Source organism: Physcomitrium patens, chromosome 21 (genome assembly GCF_059467195.1).
Source record: "Physcomitrium patens ecotype Gransden chromosome 21, ASM5946719v1, whole genome shotgun sequence".
Classification (NCBI taxonomy): Eukaryota; Viridiplantae; Streptophyta; class Bryopsida; order Funariales; family Funariaceae; genus Physcomitrium; species Physcomitrium patens.
The window spans coordinates 2,719,282-2,738,015 of record NC_143430.1 but is presented as its reverse complement, the minus strand read 5'-3'; the positions used below and the strand labels follow the sequence as shown (position 1 = coordinate 2,738,015).

Below are 18,734 nucleotides of genomic sequence, written 5' to 3'. Positions count from 1 at the left end.
GCTTGACTAGTAAAGATAAATTTCAATGGAATCAAGAAGCGGAAGCAGCATTTGAAGCCTTGAAGACATCGTTTGTCTCTGCACCAGTCTTATATCGTGTTGACTATTCCAAGGCATTTTTTATGGAAACAGATGCATCAGATTTTGCCTTGGGTGCAGTTTTATCACAAATGGGAACAGATGACAAACTCCATCCGATAGCTTTTCATTCAAGAAAATTCTCAGCAGCCGAGATCAATTATGAGATCCACGATAAAGAACTTCTTGCGATCGTGGATTCCTTTCAAGAATGGCGTCATTATCTAGAAGGCGCTTCTAGTCCAGTCACTGTGTATACAGATCACAAGAACCTCGAGTATTTCATGTCAGCACGCGTGTTGAATCGTCGTCAAGCTCGTTGGAGTATGTCTTTGTCAAGATTCGAGTTCATTATCACTTATCGGCCAAGAAAACAACAAGGTTTATCCGATGCCCTATCTAGACGTTCTTATTTTGCACCAAAAGAAGGAGATGCAGCTTTTGAGCAACAAAGAACGGTCCTCTTGAAACCGGAGCAATTTCATCTCCGAGCAATGAAATCAACATTGACTGTTGATTCAACTTTTCTCAAGCAAATCCAGTCCAGTATGTCCTCAGACCCTCTTGTTTATGATATCGAGAATAATTCTTCCAAGTCTCATGATCCTTCTAAGTTTGAGTTCAAGAATAATCTATTATATTTTGAAGGACGCCTATATGTTCCAGAAAGAGAAGCACGTTTACGTGTTCTTCAAGCACGTCATGACTTTCCAGCAGCAGGGCACTTTGGATATAATAAGACTTTGGAACTCATATCAAGAGATTTTTGGTGGCCACAAATGTAGAAGTCAGTCAAAGACTTTGTACAATCATGTGATATTTGTTCAAGATCAAAAATTCCTCGTCATCGACCTTACGGACTTCTTCAGCCATTACCTATACCAGAACAACCATGGTCTTCTGTTTCTATGGATTTCATCACAGATCTTCCAAGCTCAAGATCTTATGATTCTATATTTGTGATAGTAGATCGTTTCGCCAAGATGGCACATTTTGTGCCATGTACAAAATCTATCACAGGTGAAGAAACAGCTAAGCTTTTCATTGATAATATCTATCGCTATCATGGATTACCTAAAGATATCATATCGGATAGGGGAACTCAATTTGTGTCAAGATTTTGGAGGACCCTTTTCAAGATTTTAAAAGTAGACATAAAACTATCTTCGGCTTTTCATCCTCAAACTGATGGACAAACAGAGCGCGTAAACCAAGTCTTGGAGCAATATTTAAGGTGTACTATCAACTACCAACAAGATGATTGGACAACCCTTCTGCCATTGGCAGAGTTTGCTTATAATAATACGGTACATTCTTCCACGCAACAAACACCTTTCTTTGCCAATTATGGCTATCATCTACGACTTGATATTTTTGATTTTTTAAAAGTTGATAATCCTATAGTAGAAGATATGGCAAATCGGTTGTCAGAGTTATATACAATAATGAAGACACAATTGAAGGAAGCTCAAGAACGACAAAAGATAAACGCAGATCTATATCGTAAGGAGCAACCACAACTCAACGTGGGTGATAAGGTATGGCTACTTTGTCTCAATATCAAGACTACTCGACCTTGTGACAAGTTGGACTATCGTAGGCTTGGCCCCTTTTCTGTTTCTGAACAGATCAATCCAGTTGCATATCGATTACATCTACCGGAGTCAATGAAGATCCATTCTGTATTCCACGTGTCTCTTCTTGAACCATATAAGACAGTGGATATACAAGGAAGAAGACAAATGCCACCGCCTCCTATAGAAGTAGATAATAATGAAGAATTTGAGGTGGAAGAGATATTAGACTCAAGGCGGCGCCGAAATAAGCTGGAATATCTTGTTCATTGGCGCGGATATGATATTAGTGAACGCACATGGGAGCCATCCAGGAATCTAGCAAATGCATCAACTAAAGTCAAAGTTTTTCATCAACGACATCCATCAAAACCAAGATGAAAATCTCTCTTATAAAAGAGACAAGATTGAGGCAAGATAACATTCAATTTCCTATCCTTGTTTGTAACTTCTTTGCATTTGTGATGCTAATTAGATGGAGAGCCAACAACCAGCAGATTCAACTCAAGAACCTTCGTTTGCTGACCTGCCGGACGAGACATTACGATTGTCACAACCTTCAAGACGACGCAATCGAGATGAAGATCTTCAAGAACGACATGTTCTTCCTCGAACAGATGGTGAGATACAACGCGTTTGGTATCACGATTTGGGAAGGGACTCCCGATGTTTGGTGATTTTACTAGAGGTAGGAACAACTCCTGATGGTGTTCCGAATATTCTATTCGAAGGAAGTTATGAAGGCCTCAATAATGATCAAATAACTGGGTGGTCTTCCCGCCCTGGTATGGGACACTACCGATGGTTGAGAGGCCCTATCAATCATCTTCGAAGAGAACAGAGATCAGAGTATGTGGCGAATACAATTCGTCGCATCATAGATTTCATCAACATATGATGACCGCTCCTCGTGGAACTCGTCTCTAGAAGGGGGGGTAATGTCACGGCCATAATCATGTAAGCTAATAATTACATATAGAAATAGGTAGAAGTAAGTAAAAGTAGATAAAAGTAAGTTTATTCTATAATATTTAATATAAAAGCTTCCTAGAAACTTCCTAGACACTGCTTTGACTTCATAGGTGTCTTTAATTGACTTTTTGGATTAGAAACGTGGTCAACAAGTTGGCCATGTGCCACACATGTTGTTAGCTTGAAGATCAAGCTAACTATGTGGCCCACACGTAGAAAAACTTGCCTTGTAAGTCAAGGCATGTGTCCTACAAAGTCAACACATATTGGAGGTCCTATAGAACGTCGCCACGTAGCCCCTAGTTAGATAGTATATATAGAGACAAGAGTGAAGGCTTCTTCACTCTTGTCAACTCCTTTCTTGCTTCTAGTCCAGGTTCAAGAGTCTTTAGTTTCTTGTCTTGTGGCAATAGCCATTCCAGTTTCTTTTTAATATACCTACTTGTTTATATTTTGACTTATTATATCGAGATAGCCTTTTGGTGTATATTTTTCCTCATCGAGTCTTTGTCCTTGACAATGCCATACAACGAATGAAGGATATTTGTAGCTCACAAACAGAGGTTCGGAGGATTTTAGGAGCTTGCATATTTTATTGTGTATGGATTCCTCATTATGCACATGTAGCTGATCCTCTTTATAGTTTGCTATGAAAAGGGAAGAGATTTAAATGGGAGAAAAAATATACAGAAGCAATTCAAAAGCTAAAGCAATTATTATCTTCTCCACTTGTATTGCGAAGCATAAGTTATGAGGATGGAAAATCGGTGATACTTACAGTTGATACTAGTCTAATAGCTGTTGGTTGGATTTTAGGACAAAATGATGAAGAAAGTAACAGGTTTGCTATTAGATTTGGAGCTAAAGTATTAAGTGAACGACAAAGAAACTATCCACAGGTGAAACGAGAGCTATGGAGAATAGTTACAACTATGAAAAGTGAAAGAGATTATTTAATTAGAGCACCAGTGATAGTGGAAACAGATTGCTTGCCACTATTGGGAATGATTACGAACTAAAATACCCCTGATATTGCTATGCTAAGATAGATTGCATATATTAAATCTTTGAATCCTGAATTTAGGCATATAACAGGCAAAGATAATCTTGTAGTAGATATGCTATCCCGAGCCAGATATGAATAAGAAGAAGATTTGATTGAAGATACTGAAGATATAAGTACTACCTTTTATTCTAGGGCACAACAAAGATATCCAAGACCATTTACAGAAGAATTGTATGAAGAAGAATGGATTGATATTGGACGCTATTTAAGCACATTATCAAGACAATCAGGATGGAGTGATATTCATTTCAAAAAGATTAGACGGAAGGCTTATAACTACCTCTTATAAGGTGGTTACCTATGGAAGCGATACAAACGGGATAGTGGAATGCCACAAAGAGTAGTTTGCAAGAAAGAGATGCAAGAACAACTAATCCATGAATTTCATGATAGTTTGTGGGCTGGACATAGAGGTATTTATGCCACCTTTAACAAGCTCAAAGAAAAATATTGGTGGCATAATATGAATAGAGATGTGGTGAAGTTTGTAGAATCATGCCAAACCTGTCAGATATACTCGGAGATTCGACATTGAGATGGACTGCATCCTACATATCTACTTGCAATACATTATAAATGGGTTGTAGACCTAGTTACTATGCCTATGGGGATATGGCAAATGTGATACTTGGCTCTGGCACGAGAAGATTTATCTAACCAAGTATAACGAAGAGCTCTACGAACAAAATCCACTGAAGGAGTTTGTAGATTTTTATTAAAAGACATGATTTGTAGATATGGATGTATTGGAAAAATTACATCTGATCGTGGAGAATTGGATGCACATGAAGCTAGACAATTCTTTGAGAGATGTGGAGTCAAGCTAACACTTACTACATCTTATAATCCAGAAGGCAATGCTAAGAGTGAGAGAGGTCATCCTCCTATTGTAAAGGCCATTGTTAAAGATTGCAAAGGAAAAGCAAGAGAATGCCTAAGATTATTACCATTTACTCTTTGGGCTGATCGTACTACTCATAGTTCAGTGACAAGATATATGCCAGTAGAGTTAATGCAAGGACAGAAGCCTATTATGCCCATTGAAGAGCAACTACCTGCTTGGAGTATCTTGCCTTGACAAGACAATATATCTAAAGAAGAACTTCTTGTACTTCGAATTCGTCAACTAGAATGAAGACCTGAAGATGTGAAAAAAGTAATTATGAGGCTAAGAGAGTCACGCTTGAAGAATAAAGATAGATTTGATAAGCAACACAGGTTGAGGCCAAAAGATATTCAAGAAGGTGATTGGGTTCCGGTATATGACAACAGCTTGGATAATCAACATAGTGCTCTTAAATAGTTCTCTAAGCATTGGTTTGGGCCTTATGTGGTCGTACATGTTTTGGATAATACTACATATGCATTAAGAAAATTAGATGGAACAAGACTCAAAATTCTAATTGTAGGAAAACGTATAAAAATTTTCAAACAACGGAATCAAGAACTAATCCTCGAAGATGTTGAAGAAGAATTTGATCCATCTAGTTATGAGGAAGAAGAATTGGATTTTGAAGAAGTCATTGCTGAGGAGGTAATATGATGTCGACCACAACTTTTATTCTTCTTGGTGCATACCGGAGGATGCACAGGTTTAGAAGGGGTGGATGTCGTGTTGTGGTTCGGCTACTATATGAAAATAATGTAATTATGTACTTAATATATAATTTATTAAGTAACATGGTGAAAGCCATGTTAGTAGATTTTAGTTGGTTGTAGAATATAATTTGATTATTACTTTGAGAAGAGGGTGTTTAAAAAGATTAATGTAAAATTTTTATAACTTTAATTTCTTTTTGATAGTGGCTTTTAAGATTGGTTTTGGTTGATAGTAACTTCTAAATATTTAGAGTCACCTTTGTTGGACATTGGTGACATTTGAAAATTTATTTTGGTTCTTTTATTTAGTGTGTAGAGCATACATTATGTAAATCTTATAAGAAAAAAGATTGAAGAAGGATTTTGGTAGCAAAGGGAGTAATTAAGGCACCAATATAGATGAATGGAGATGAAAAATAAAAATCTCCATTCCTATTGGTCAAAAATCATGACCAATGGGCTTTGAGGAGGTTGCCCGAGGCCATATTAGAGATTAGGGTTAGTTTCTTGAGCCATTCGAACTTTGAAGGCTAGGATCAGAAGGTTTAGGTTTTTGGTTAAGGTTTTGGTGCGAATTTTGTATCATTTGAGGTTTTTATGAAGAAGTTATAGGCGCTCAAAGTTAAGGTGTTAGTTTTGGACCTACTGTCACTCTTTTGGGCATGACACACACGTATAGACGGCAATTGAGGATCGGAGACTGCGACTGAAGAGAGCACTTTTGCAGCTATACTTTGCACATACTGCTTACTGGATTCTAAGTTGGGATGAAGGAGTTATTGGATTTTGAAGTCAGCACATGCAATCTAAGGGTAGTAAGTAAACCGATTTACTAGTGTTTGTCTCTTGAGCTATATCTTGAGCAATTTTGTGAGGTTTTGGCTCAAAATTTCAAGGAATGTATAATTTTATGTTAGTAAACTTTGTGCATAAGTTTTATGACATTTGGAGATCGGAGTTTTGAGATATAAGGAAAATAGTTTTTTGGGTGCTTGTAAATTAGGGTTTGGAGTGTCTGCCAGGGTTTCTTAGATGCCAGAAGATCGGAATGAATTTGCAGGTTGTTTTTTTTTGTGGTATAAGTTAAGGATAAATTCTACCTATCTTGTAAATTTGAAACAAACTGAACAGTTAGATCAATAGTTATGATTTTCTAAAGTTCGAGGCAAAAAAAATACTTCGTGGAAAAAATAGGTTTTGAAGGGATTTTGTTATATTTGGAGTTTTATACAAAAATAAAGGAGTTTTGGAAGCCAAGAAAAGAATCATATAAAGGTTTAAGATACACTCTCTATAGCTAGATACCTAGTGTATTCCCAGATAGCAAATCACGCCATACGACAACGTGTTTGGCTTGTTGGAACCTTACTTACAAGACAAGCTCTATCATGGTTTGTTCCTTTGTTTGAGAAACGATTCTCCATACTAAACAACTTTGAAACCTTTTTGGAGGCGTTTGTGGAAGCATTTGGTGAACACGACAAGGTTTGATGGGCTACAACAAAGATCCGATCACTACGACAAGGGATGCGCTCTATATCAGTCTATGCATCGAACTTCAGGCTACTAGCATGCGACATCAATTGGGACAAAGAAGCGTTGATGAGTCAATTCTATTGGGGTTTAAGGGACGATGTAAAGGATTTGCTGTTAACTCTTCCTGATCTACAAACGCTCAACGAAGCTATTAGCTAAGCTGTGAAGTTCGATAACCACCTATTCCAACGTCCCCAAGACCAACGTTCAAGACAACATATGCTTTGTCATGCCCCAACTATGTCGGCAAGCAACATGAATTCACATTCAAAGGTAGAAGACATGTGTAGAATGTATAAATGACTTTTCTGGTTTGTTATCGGTTAAATAGTAGTAATGTTGGGATTTAGATGAATGGTTAGTTCGATTAGTTGTTAATAGTAGGAAGTTAGGAACATATGCGGTTAAGAAGCCAAAGTTTCACAACCTGTGGAATTTGTTGAATGACGATTCATATTTTGGTAGGATAAAGAGGTTGAGGAAGAAGGAATGGGGGCCAGACTGTGATAGTCGTGAGCTAGGGTAAAGCTTAGAGCTACCCTTTTGTTTTCTTTGCTTTTGTGTTTTTCTTTAGTATTGGATTTAAGAAAAAGATTGCTGAAACTGTGATTGAGATATTGAAAATTATGAATTCGAATTAATTAATTTGGAGAAAGAAAGTGTGATTGTGATAATAGAGATTATTGCATTGTGTTAGTAGCATTGGAAGATTGAGTAAAAGTAAAGGAATTGAGAATTGAAGTACTGTGGAAAGAGATTAAGCATCCTGTAGATGTCAGGAATGTCAGTGATATTTAGTAGCTGCAGGGCAGTGAACGATTGTAGAGATTGTGAAGGGATTGAATTGAGATGAGGAAGAGAACTTTGGAAGTTTTAGATAATTAATACATAATCAATTGTGACATAACATATCCAATTCATACAACGAGTCTTTCCCCCAGATCGAACCCACCTATACTGATCAAATATCTTGGTATTTTGAGTCCGAGTCAAATGACGATTACATTTTTGGCCCCGCTGCTGGGGATTGACAACAGTATGAAATGTTAAAGAATTGATGGTACAAAAGACGAGATTGAAGGAGTATGAGCGGTGATTACGACTATGATAATCACAGAAGGAATCAACAAGTAAAGGAAAGACAGGAGCGATTTTATTTCAGAAATTTATTACGACAACAACAAGAAGGGATTCAACGTAAGAAACGTCGATGGAGTTGGATAAAGCCGTGGCTGCATGTATGTGCGAGTATTCGAGCATATCCAAGTTCTGAAAGAAGTGTAATATTGCACCATTATATACCATTGGAGAAATTACCGCGAGCGATTGTAGGGGATACCACGAGTAACGAAGCGTCAGAGTCAAGTTCAGTAATTATAAGAAGTTTAAGTACAGAAGAATTGAATAATAGCGATAGTTTACAAGAAAGAAGAGTGAGCTAATATCAAATTGGAACAAAAAGAAGAATTCATATTAATATAGCAAGAAGACCAGCGCAAGTATCAATGGCAGAAGAAGCACCCGCACTGCCAATAGCAGTACAGATGGGAGCAATTGGAGATCGCACCACTAGCGTGGCTCCATTACCCACGTTTAATGGATGGGCGGATTCTGATCCCGATCAACACCTGTCTCAATTTTTGACAGCGTGTGTAGCCAATAATGGCAGAACTGAAGATGTCTGGTTGCGATGGTTGCCAGCGACTTTAAAGGATACACCGTTTGAATGATATATTCGACAACCAGTGGGACAATTTCCTAATTGGGAAGCATTGAAAAATGCTTTCTTAACTCATTTTTGACCAATAGGATTCGAAGATCGTCTTCGAGAAAATTTGCTGAACAGTAAAATGTTTGTCGGAGAATCGGTACAGTCGTATTATGGCCGAGTTGCAGATATATTACGTAAATGGCCAAACAATCAAATGCCAGACGCGTTTATATTGTCAATAATAGTGAATGGGTTGCATCTCCCAGAATTGAAGATGTTTGTTAAGGAGTCTCAACCAGTTACGGTAGCTGCCTCTTTAGCACGTGCAAAGGTGTGGGAGGAGTGCCATTATGATCAACTGTTGATGGTGGGAACCACAATGATTCCTAGTGTAAGAAATCAAGTTCCAATGACCAATACGATGATAGGGAGCTACCCACGAATGATTGCGCCTAGTATGGGAAATCCCAATTCTCAAGGAGTAGTTAATGCCACTCCTTTGCAGGCGATACCACCCGTGGCAACTTATCCTTTGTCGATGGCATATCGACAACCTGAAGTACCGATGAATGCAACAATTAACGATTCTAACGAAGCTCTATTGTTAAATCTAATGAAGAAAATGGAAGAATTAGCCGTGCATATGACTAAAGATAAAGAGAAAAGGCATAAACCTTCTAATATGAGACCTAATGTATGGTATAACAACTGTAAAGGACAGGAACACTTTGATACAGAATGTCCCTCGCCTCATCACAAGATGGGATAGTGTATGTATTGTGGAGGAAAGCATAACACTGCCAATTGTTGGTACTTACCAAGACAACAAACAATGATACAACCAACTATATGGGATGTAAATCAAGTGCAAACAGGAAATATGGGTGGATGGAATGGAAATAGAAATAATAGAGTGAATCGTGGTTTCGGAAATTTCCAAAATCCTAACTATAATCAGCCCTACGGGACCAATATGCAGAATGGTGGCCAAAATCAAATAGGAAATCAACCATCGATGCCAATACAACAGACCAATTCAGTAATGGCGACAACTAGTCAACCTGGATCCTTTACTGCACCAAGATGGAACCGACCTGGAAGGTATGTCCCGATGGAGACTCCCAATGTACCTGACGGGACAAGAAGAAAACCAGTTCGTTGTTTTCGATGCTGCCAATTGGGTCATTATGCAAGTGATTACAACAATCTAAGATTTGTCGAAGAAGACGCACCTCTTTGCGCAAATTGTAAGCAATCTGGTCATTACCACTACCAATGTAATGTGCCTTTTAATCCAAATAGTAGGGACCAACACATGACATCAACAGTGTAAATTATAGAAAAAACAAACAAACCACAGGAATCACCAGTACATCGGGTGGAAGCGATTCATGCAGTATTGACAAGAAATCAGCAAAAAGACAAAGAACCAATTCAAATATTGGAGAAATCGATACCAGCCCCAGTCAACAGACCAATACCAAAATCTGCTCCATTATTGGATGAAGCGTCACCGTCACAACCCAATTCGACCAATATATTGATGCGTCCACCAATTTCACAATTACCAATATTATACCAATACGGTGGACAGTCGCACCAGTTAAAGGATCCAATTTTCAAGGAGTAGTTGCAACCAAAAATCGAAGAAGATCATTTCCTGATATTGGAAGTACCAATATACGGGGACCGGGATCCGAAATCCGTAAGAAAAAAAAGACATTGGGAATCATGACCAATATGGAATCCTATGATATTCTGAAGGATTTAGGTTCAATTCAACCAACAATCACAATAAAGTAATTATTGGCAGTAGCACCAGAATGCCGTAACACCTTAAACTCTTCTTTGATTCGACGAAGAACTCGTCAAAAAGAAATTCGTGAAGTAAGTTTGAATCCGGATCCAGGCGCACCGACTATTCATGTATCAATTGATGGAGTATTAGTTTAGGGTGTACAAGTGGATGGCGGGGCTAGCGTTAACCTCATGAATGTAGATACAATGGAAGAATTGGGATTGGACCAATTAATGCCAACTACGGTTGTTTTGCGAATGGCAGATTCAAGTCGAGTCCGACCTATGGGTACTTTACTAGGAATTGATACAGTTGTTGCGGGGATTACATACACAATTGATTATATTGTATTCCGATTGCAAAGCATAGTATTATCATATCCAATTTTGTTGGGTCGACCGTGGCTATATCAAGCTGAAGCTCAGAACGATTGGGGTCGTGGAACGCTAACAATTAGAAATGGTAAGGATAAAATAGTGCTCCAAATGTATCCTGTCCAGTATTACAGAGAAACTCAAATTACCAGTCTAGAATATACATCAGACTGCGAACAGGAGTATACGGAAGAAGAATTGGTTGTTTCAAAATCAAAGGCTGTCGAGGCACGGGAAGTTGCAGTACAAAATAGGAATATTTATCATTGTGGAGGACCAGGAGAATATTTTGTTCCTCTAGACGTTATTGATGATTCAGATCATATGATTGCACACTGGATGCAGCGAAGAGATGTTAATCAAGTTGGTGCTATAGATCCCGAATTGGAAAGCTCCAATTTGTCGGAGTTTATGAAAGATCCCGAAACAGAGCAGAAGATTACCGCTGAAGCTCTTAATGGACCAAAGTGTCAATCAATAAATCTAGGCACAAAGGATAATCCCAAATTGATCAAATTTATGATGGTATAACGGGTAAAACTAAAGAGCTTTGGACATATTATTTTATAAAACATAAATCAGCTTTTGCTTCATCTTATAAAGATTTGAAGGGTATTCCAGCTGAAGTTTGTGAGCATCGAATAAAATTGGAGGACACGGCTACACCAGTACGACAAAGGCAACATCGACTGAATCCTAAATATTCGTTGATGGTAAAGGAGGAATTGAATAAGCTTCTGGAGGTGGATTTATATATCCTGTATCACATAGTGAATGGGTTTCGTCGATGGTTATGGTTCCCAAGAAGAATGGGAAAGTCCGAATTTGCGAAGATTTTCGAAAGTTGAATGCTGCTACAAAGAAGGATTACTTTCCTTTACCATTTATAGATAGTATCTTAAACGCAGTAGCAGCCACGAATGTTATTCATTTTTTGATGTTTTTTCTGGATATAATCAGGTATAAATTACAAAAGAGGATCAATTAAAGACTACGTTTACTACGGATTGGGGAACTTTTGCTTATAAGGTCATGCCTTTCGGACTTTGTAATGCGCCAGCTACATTTCAGAGGGTGATGATGCAAGCATTCCAAGATGAGTTACGGGTTTCAATGGAAATCTTTTTAGATGATTTCTGCTCATTCAATATCAGAGAAGAATACTTAGACAAATTGGGCCGGTGCTTAGGCAAATGTACTAAATTTGGAATTTCTTTGAATTCAAAAAAATCTAAATTTGGAATACCCTCAGGAAAATTATTGAGTCATATCGTATCAAAAACAAGTATCGCCACCGATCCGGATAAAATAAAAATTATACTAGAACTCCAAATACCCGATACAGTGACAGGTGTTCGCACCTTTATTGGGCATGTTAGCTATTATCGACGTTTTATTTATCTATTTGCTGTTATGTGTATTCCATTGACAAATTTGTTGAAAAAGCAACTATCGGACAGTCTCGAACCAATTTGGACCAAGGAATGTACAGTTGCGTTTGAAACATTAAAACAAAAATTGATTTTTGCACCAATATTGGTTGCCCCATGTTGGACAAAATCTTTTGAGGTTTATGTTGATGCCTCTAATGTTGCGATTGGTTCGGTATTGAGCCAGAAGGATGACAAGGGCCACGATCATCCTATTTATTATGCAAGCCGTCAGTTGGTGGCTGCCGAACGGAATTACACTACAACTGAGCAAGAGGCTTTGAGAATGATTTATTCTGTCCAAAAGTTTCGACATTATCTTCTTGGATATAAATTTGTCTTCCACGTGGATCATGACGCTTTAAAATATATGATTAACAAGCCCCAGTTGAGTGGCCGCATCGCAAGATGGGTATTACTTTTACAAGAATTTGATTTTACTATTAATGTACGGCCGGAGAAGTCGCATGCCAATGCGGACCATCTATCGCGACTGTCCAATATATTTGGAATTGAACCCATTCCAAATGCATTACCTGACGTTGAGTTATTTCTTGTCAACCTAATTACACCGGAATATAGCGAATTGATACAGTATTTGACTTTTCAAACTTTTTCTTTCCATTTTACGGAGAAGCTTAAGAAAAGATTGGTTTTGAAAAGTGCACCTTATACTATGATTGGAGAAACTTTATATAAACAAGGGAAAGATGGAATTTTACGTCGTTGCGTTTATCAGAATGAAGCACGCACTATATTGGAAGGATGTCATTTGGATAGTTGTGGTGGATATTTTGCAGGCGACAGCACAACACGCAAAATTTTACAGGCGGGATATTGGTGGCCGACACTGTTTGCGGATGCTCACCAGTTTGCACGTCGTTGTGACCCGTGCCAGCGAATTGGTCGTCCTACGGGTACATCCGCGATGCCGTTAGTTCCAATTCTGGCACAGGCACCTTTTGAAAAATGGAGTATTGATTTTGTGGGCCCAATTGCACCTGCCTCTCGCCATGGACAAAAATGGTATATATTGGTTGCCACGGACTATGTTACCAAATGGGTCGAAGCGAAGGCAACAAAATCTGATAGTGCTAGTGATGTAGCCACACTCTTATATGAAAATATTATTACACGGTTTGGCTGTCCAAAAGAATTGGTCAGTGATCGAGGAACCCATTTCATTAATAGTACAATTGAAGCATTGACTGCTAAATATGAGATTAAACACCGCAAGATGACACCGTATCATCCCAGAGCAAATGGCCAAACAGAAAAGACCAACGGCATATTATGTACAATTATCACCAAGACAATATCTGATGCAGGCATGGATTGGGACACTAAATTGTTTGCCGCTTTGTGGGCATACCGTACTGTATATAAACTTACGACTAATGTCACACCCTTTAAATTAGTTTATGGTCAAGAAGCAATATTACGTATCGAATTCGAAGTTCAAAGTTTGCGCATTGCATTGGAGGAACGATTGGGGGATACGGAGTCGTTACAAGTTCGTTTCGCACAATTGGAGCAGTTGGATGAAACTCGAACCAATGCCCTATTGAGACAGGAGGCCACTCAAAGGCGACAGAAAAGTTATTATGATAGTAAATTAAAACCAAAATTTTTTATGCCCAATGATTTGGTACTGCTTTATGACAGTCGTTTTAAAAATTTTCCAGGAAAATTTCATATTCGGTGGCATGGGCTGTACAGAGTCATTGAGGGTTTTCCCAATGGCTCAGTCCAATTGGAAGACTTTATGGGTGCTAAATTTACCATGCGTATAAATGGAAATCGGCTACATCTGTATACTACATAAACCCGGGACGGGTTTTATATCGGTGGGGGGGGGGAGAGAGAAAGCCAATTTAGTATTGAAGTGACAGCGCAAGAGTTGTGATGGGAAGGGAAGAGCGTGTGATGATGAGATTATGGACGGGTTGAGTGAAGGTGAGCCGTCAGGAAGACACTAATAGGATAGGTTGTTATAGGCCTATTAGGTTAAGTCATATTAGGAGGAGAACCAGGGTAGAAGTTAGGAGTGGGGCTCTTGGCTGGCATTGTTTACATTACAATTTCTTGATTCATATTACTAAGCATAGGTTTTAGAGGATTATCGTGAGTAGCAAAGATAGTGATTGGACGTGAAAAGAAGAACAGCGTATGTTGCGACCAGAATCCATGCAAAATTGGACGTGAAAAGAAGAACAGGGAAGGTTACGACGATGTTATGCTCCAACTACGTGTGTGAAGCAATTAGATATCAACTGAAGCAACCTTCAATGGTGGAGAGACTAGACGCTGTAGCAACAGAGACAAGAGTAGAGTCAACGCCATTGCCATCAAAACAAGTCGATGAAGCGGCGATAGCAGAGTGCAGGCAAGCTAGAAATTGCGAACGGACCAATGTCAGCTCGTCATCTAGAGAATTGGGTCGTCCTAATACCAATATGGCCGTCACTCCACCAGTATTGGTAGAGTATTATCAACGGGTGGATTTATCGGGAGCTGGTCAGCAGGCAAGAGAACTCAAGGAGTTAATCTCGGCACAAATTACTCAATTACAGATGGCCGTTGAGAAAATGGACAATGAGTTCAGCCTTAGACAGGTACCGGAGGAAAAGGACAAGATCATTGAGGATCAGAAGAAGAAGATTGGGGATTTACAACGTGCTTTAGTAACGGATGCTCTCAAATATTCAAGATTAGAGCACCAATTCAAGGAAACCTAAGCAGAATGGGCCAAGGAGAACAAGTTGGCAAAGAGTCTTGTAGAGCTTACCAAGCAGGAGTGTATGGAGTTGTGGAACCAATACCAGGAGGAGAAGAATAGGGTGGCAGAATTGGAAGCCGGGAGATCCAAATTGGAGGACGATTTTCGAAGACAATCAGAGAGCTCGAAGATGGAGAACGAGCAATTGAAGAGAAGGATTGCCGAATTTGAGGCAGAAATGATTACAGTTACCACGCAGCAAGGAGAGGTCAATCCAGCAAGTACATCTTTACGAGAATTAGAGAAAAACAGGTGCATGCCCTGGAGGAGCAGCTGAAAGAGCGAGACACCCAAATTGCGCTTTTGGAGTCTCAGGTTCGGGAATTGAGAGCACTTAAGGAAGACTTGATAGCTTTATTGAACAGAGAGCAGGTGGGAGAGGGAGTTGGAGAAGAAGCTCAAGAAGTCGAAACCAATCTCACTTATGGAAATGATGAAACGGACCAAGGCAGACCAGAGGTTCAGACATTGGAGGAAGCCAATGATGTGGTGATATTGTAAAACGTAGTACGAGGTGGTTTGCGAGGACGCTGCATAGTAAGGAGTGGGGCTATGTAGAATGTATAAATGACTTTTCTGGTTCGTTATCGGTTAAATAGTAGTAATGTTGGGATTTAGATGAATGGTTAGTTCGATTAGTTGTTAATAGTAGGAAGTTAGGAACATATGCGGTTAAGAAGCCAAAGTTTCACAACCTGTGGAATTTGCTGAATGACGATTCATATTTTGGTAGGATAAAGAGGTTGAGGAAGAAGGAATGGGGGCCAGACTGTGATAGTCGTGAGCCAGGGTAAAGCTTGGAGCTACCCTTTTGTTTTCTTTGCTTTTGTGTTTTTCTTTAGTATTGGATTTAAGAAAAAGATTGCTGAAACTGTGATTGAGATATTGAAAATTATGAATTCGAATTAATTAATTTGGAGAAAGAAAGTGTGATTGTGATAATAGAGATTATTGCATTGTGTTAGTAGCACTGGAAGATTGAGTAAAAGTAAAGGAATTGAGAATTGAAGTACTGTGGAAAGAAATTAAGCATCTTGTAGATGTCAGGAATGTCAGTGATATTTAGTAGCTGCAGGGTAGTGAACGATTGTAGAGATTGTGAAGGGATTGAATTGAGATGAGGAAGAGAACTTTGGAAGTTTTAGATAATTAATACATAATCAATTGTGACATAACATATCCAATTCATACAACGAGTCTTTCCCCGAGATCAAACCCACCTATACTGATCAAATATCTTGATGTTTTGAGTCCGAATCAAACGACGATTACAACATGCAAATTGATGCGATACGTATCAAATTTGTTACTCTAGAAGAAAAAAAGCGGCATATGGAGGAAGGTCTATGCTTGTATTGCGGTGAAGAAGGCCACAAAGTTGGAAACTGACCCAAGAAGTAAAATCGATGGATTGTCAAGACTAGAGGCACGTTTATTCAAGAAAATGAGGATGCCCAACCATAATAGGAACCGTGCGACTAGACAGTGAAATATCGTAACAACAACCAGGTTCCTTTCTTTTCGCTCAACCTGCCCTTTGTTTTACAATCCCTTTGCTTATTGGCCCTCAGAAACTGAGAACCTTAGTATTATTAGATTCAAGAGCATCTGCTTATTTCTTAGACGAAGAATTTGCGAAGCATCATAAGATCCCTTTAGTACAAAAATCCAAACCTATTCACGTTGAGGTCATAGATGGACGACCTTTATTGTCTGGTAGTGTCATCCATGAATCAGAACCTATAGAAGTGACGTTTAAAGGCCATAGTAGTCATATTATTTTCAATATTATTAAAATCCCATCAAATCTTGTTATTCTTGGTCTTTCTTGATTAGAAAAGTATAATCCATCCATAAATTGGAAGTTGGGGAAGATGACCTTTCTTACAAAATCACCCAAGAGCAAGCCTAGTAGAAAACTCCGAATAGAGAAATCCTTATTCATTAGAGTAAGAGCGTTTATAAGATTGTCCAAGGAAGGCACATCGTTTGTCATTTATGCGGCTCCAACTACCACGGAGAAGATCTCGACAACAAGTATACCGGAGCAATATAAGGATTTTAAAGACATGTTTCAAAAGAAAAATGTCGACATGCTACTGGAACACCGACCATATGATTGCGCCATAGACTTGCAGGAAGGAGCACAACCGCCTTTTGGCCCAATCTACAATCTATCGCAGATGGAGTTGGCGGAGTTGCAGAAGTACATCGACGAGAATCTAGCCAAGAACTTTATTCATCATTCAAAATTGTCAATTGGAGCACCCACCTTATTTGTGAAGAAGAAAGATGGCTCATTGCGGGTGTGCGTGGACTATCGAGGCTTCAACAAGGTAACAAAGAAGAATCGTTATCCGTTACCTTTGATTTTTGGTCTCTTAGAACAACTTGGACGTGCAAGGATCTTTACAAAAATTGATCTAAGGGGAGCTTATAACCTCGTATGAATCAAGGAAGGAGATGAGTGGAAGACAGCGTTCCGTACAAGGTATGGCCATTTTGAATATAATGTCATGCCCTTTGGTCTTACCAATGCTCCAGCGGTCTTTCAACATATGATGAATGATATTTTTCGAGAATACCTTGACGATTTTATTGTCATCTATTTAGATGATATTCTGATATTTTTCAAAAATAAAGAAGAGCATGAAAAGCACGTTGTTTGGTCTTCGAGAAACTACGCGAGTGAGGACTATATGCCAAGTTGGAGAAGTGTTTATTTCACCTAATAGAGATGGAGTTTTTGGGGTTCGATGCGACTAGAGAAGCCTTGAAGATGGACTCCAAGAAGGTGAAAGCAATCGTGTCTTGGGAGGTTCCGAAGACAGTGAGAGACGTACAATGCTTTCTTGGTTTTATCAACTTCTATCGGATCTTCATCAAGAATTACTCTCAAGTTGCTGCTCCTCTCACTCGGTTGACATGCAAGGATAAGCTGAAATGGGGACCTCTAGCGGAGAAGGCATTTCAAGACTTGAAGACCGCATTTACTACGGCTCCAATCTTGGTACATCCAGACTTTACAAAGGCCTTTTATTTAGAAATTGATGCTTCGGATTTTACTTTGGGAGCTGTACTTTCACAAATGGGAGAAGACAAGAAGCTCTATCTGGTGCATTCTATTCTCAAAAGTTCTCTATTGCTGAAATCAATTATGAGATCCACGATAAGAAACTTCTTGCTATAGTGGATTCTTTTCAAGAATGGAGTCATTTTCTTGAAGGAGCTGCACATCCAATGACCGTATACATAGATCACAAGAATTTGGAGTATTTCATATCAGCTCGAGTTCTAAATCGACGTCAAGCTCGGTCGAGTATGTTGCTATTTAGATTCAATTTTGTTATCACTTATCGACTTGGAAAGCAGCAAGGACTATCTGATACTTTATCGATGAGATCGTATCTTGTACCAAAGGCTAGAGAAGTAGCGTTTGATCAACAATGTATGATATTATTGAAGCTAGAGCAATTTTAGCTTTGCGCTACTATTAAGCCAATTGATACTGACTTCTTGAATCATGTACGTGCCATGACCATTGAAGATTCAGTAGCCATTGATATTAAGCAGCGTGCCAATGACGACAAGTTGAAGGTGGAGAGAGATCTTTTATACTTTGAGGAGCGGTTATATATTCCAAAAGGACTAGCACGACTCTGAGTTCTTCAATCTCAACACGATTTTCCAGCTGAGGGATATTTTAGATTTAACAAGACCTTGGAGCTTATTTCTCGAGATTTTTGGTGACCCCAAATGTGGAAGGATGTGAAAGATTTTATCCTCTCCTGCAACATGTGTTCAAGATCAAAGAATC

At 38.8% G+C, this 18,734-nt stretch overlaps 1 protein-coding gene across 1 annotated transcript; it reads left to right on the top strand.

Moving 5' to 3' along the window:
* The first annotated feature begins 12,848 nt into the window (after window positions 1–12,848).
* LOC112274585 (uncharacterized) lies at window positions 12,849–13,963 on the top strand. Its single transcript, XM_024504255.1, has 3 exons — window positions 12,849–13,071; window positions 13,467–13,736; window positions 13,824–13,963. Exons 1-3 carry the CDS (start codon window positions 12,849–12,851, stop codon window positions 13,961–13,963), a joined length of 633 nt encoding a protein of 210 aa, XP_024360023.1.
* Window positions 13,964–18,734: the final 4,771 nt, after the last annotated feature.

Bases quoted from the DNA above. Each gene is read 5' to 3' on its own strand.
- LOC112274585 (XM_024504255.1), top strand. From the start codon at position 12,849: ATGGAATTTTACGTCGTTGCGTTTATCAGAATGAAGCACGCACTATAT. The intron at 13,072-13,466 runs GTTAGTTCCAAT...TATCTGATGCAG, and splicing joins ACGGGTACATCCGCGATGCC to GCATGGATTGGGACACTAAA. The intron at 13,737-13,823 runs GTTATTATGATA...AAAATTTTCCAG, and splicing joins CACTCAAAGGCGACAGAAAA to GAAAATTTCATATTCGGTGG.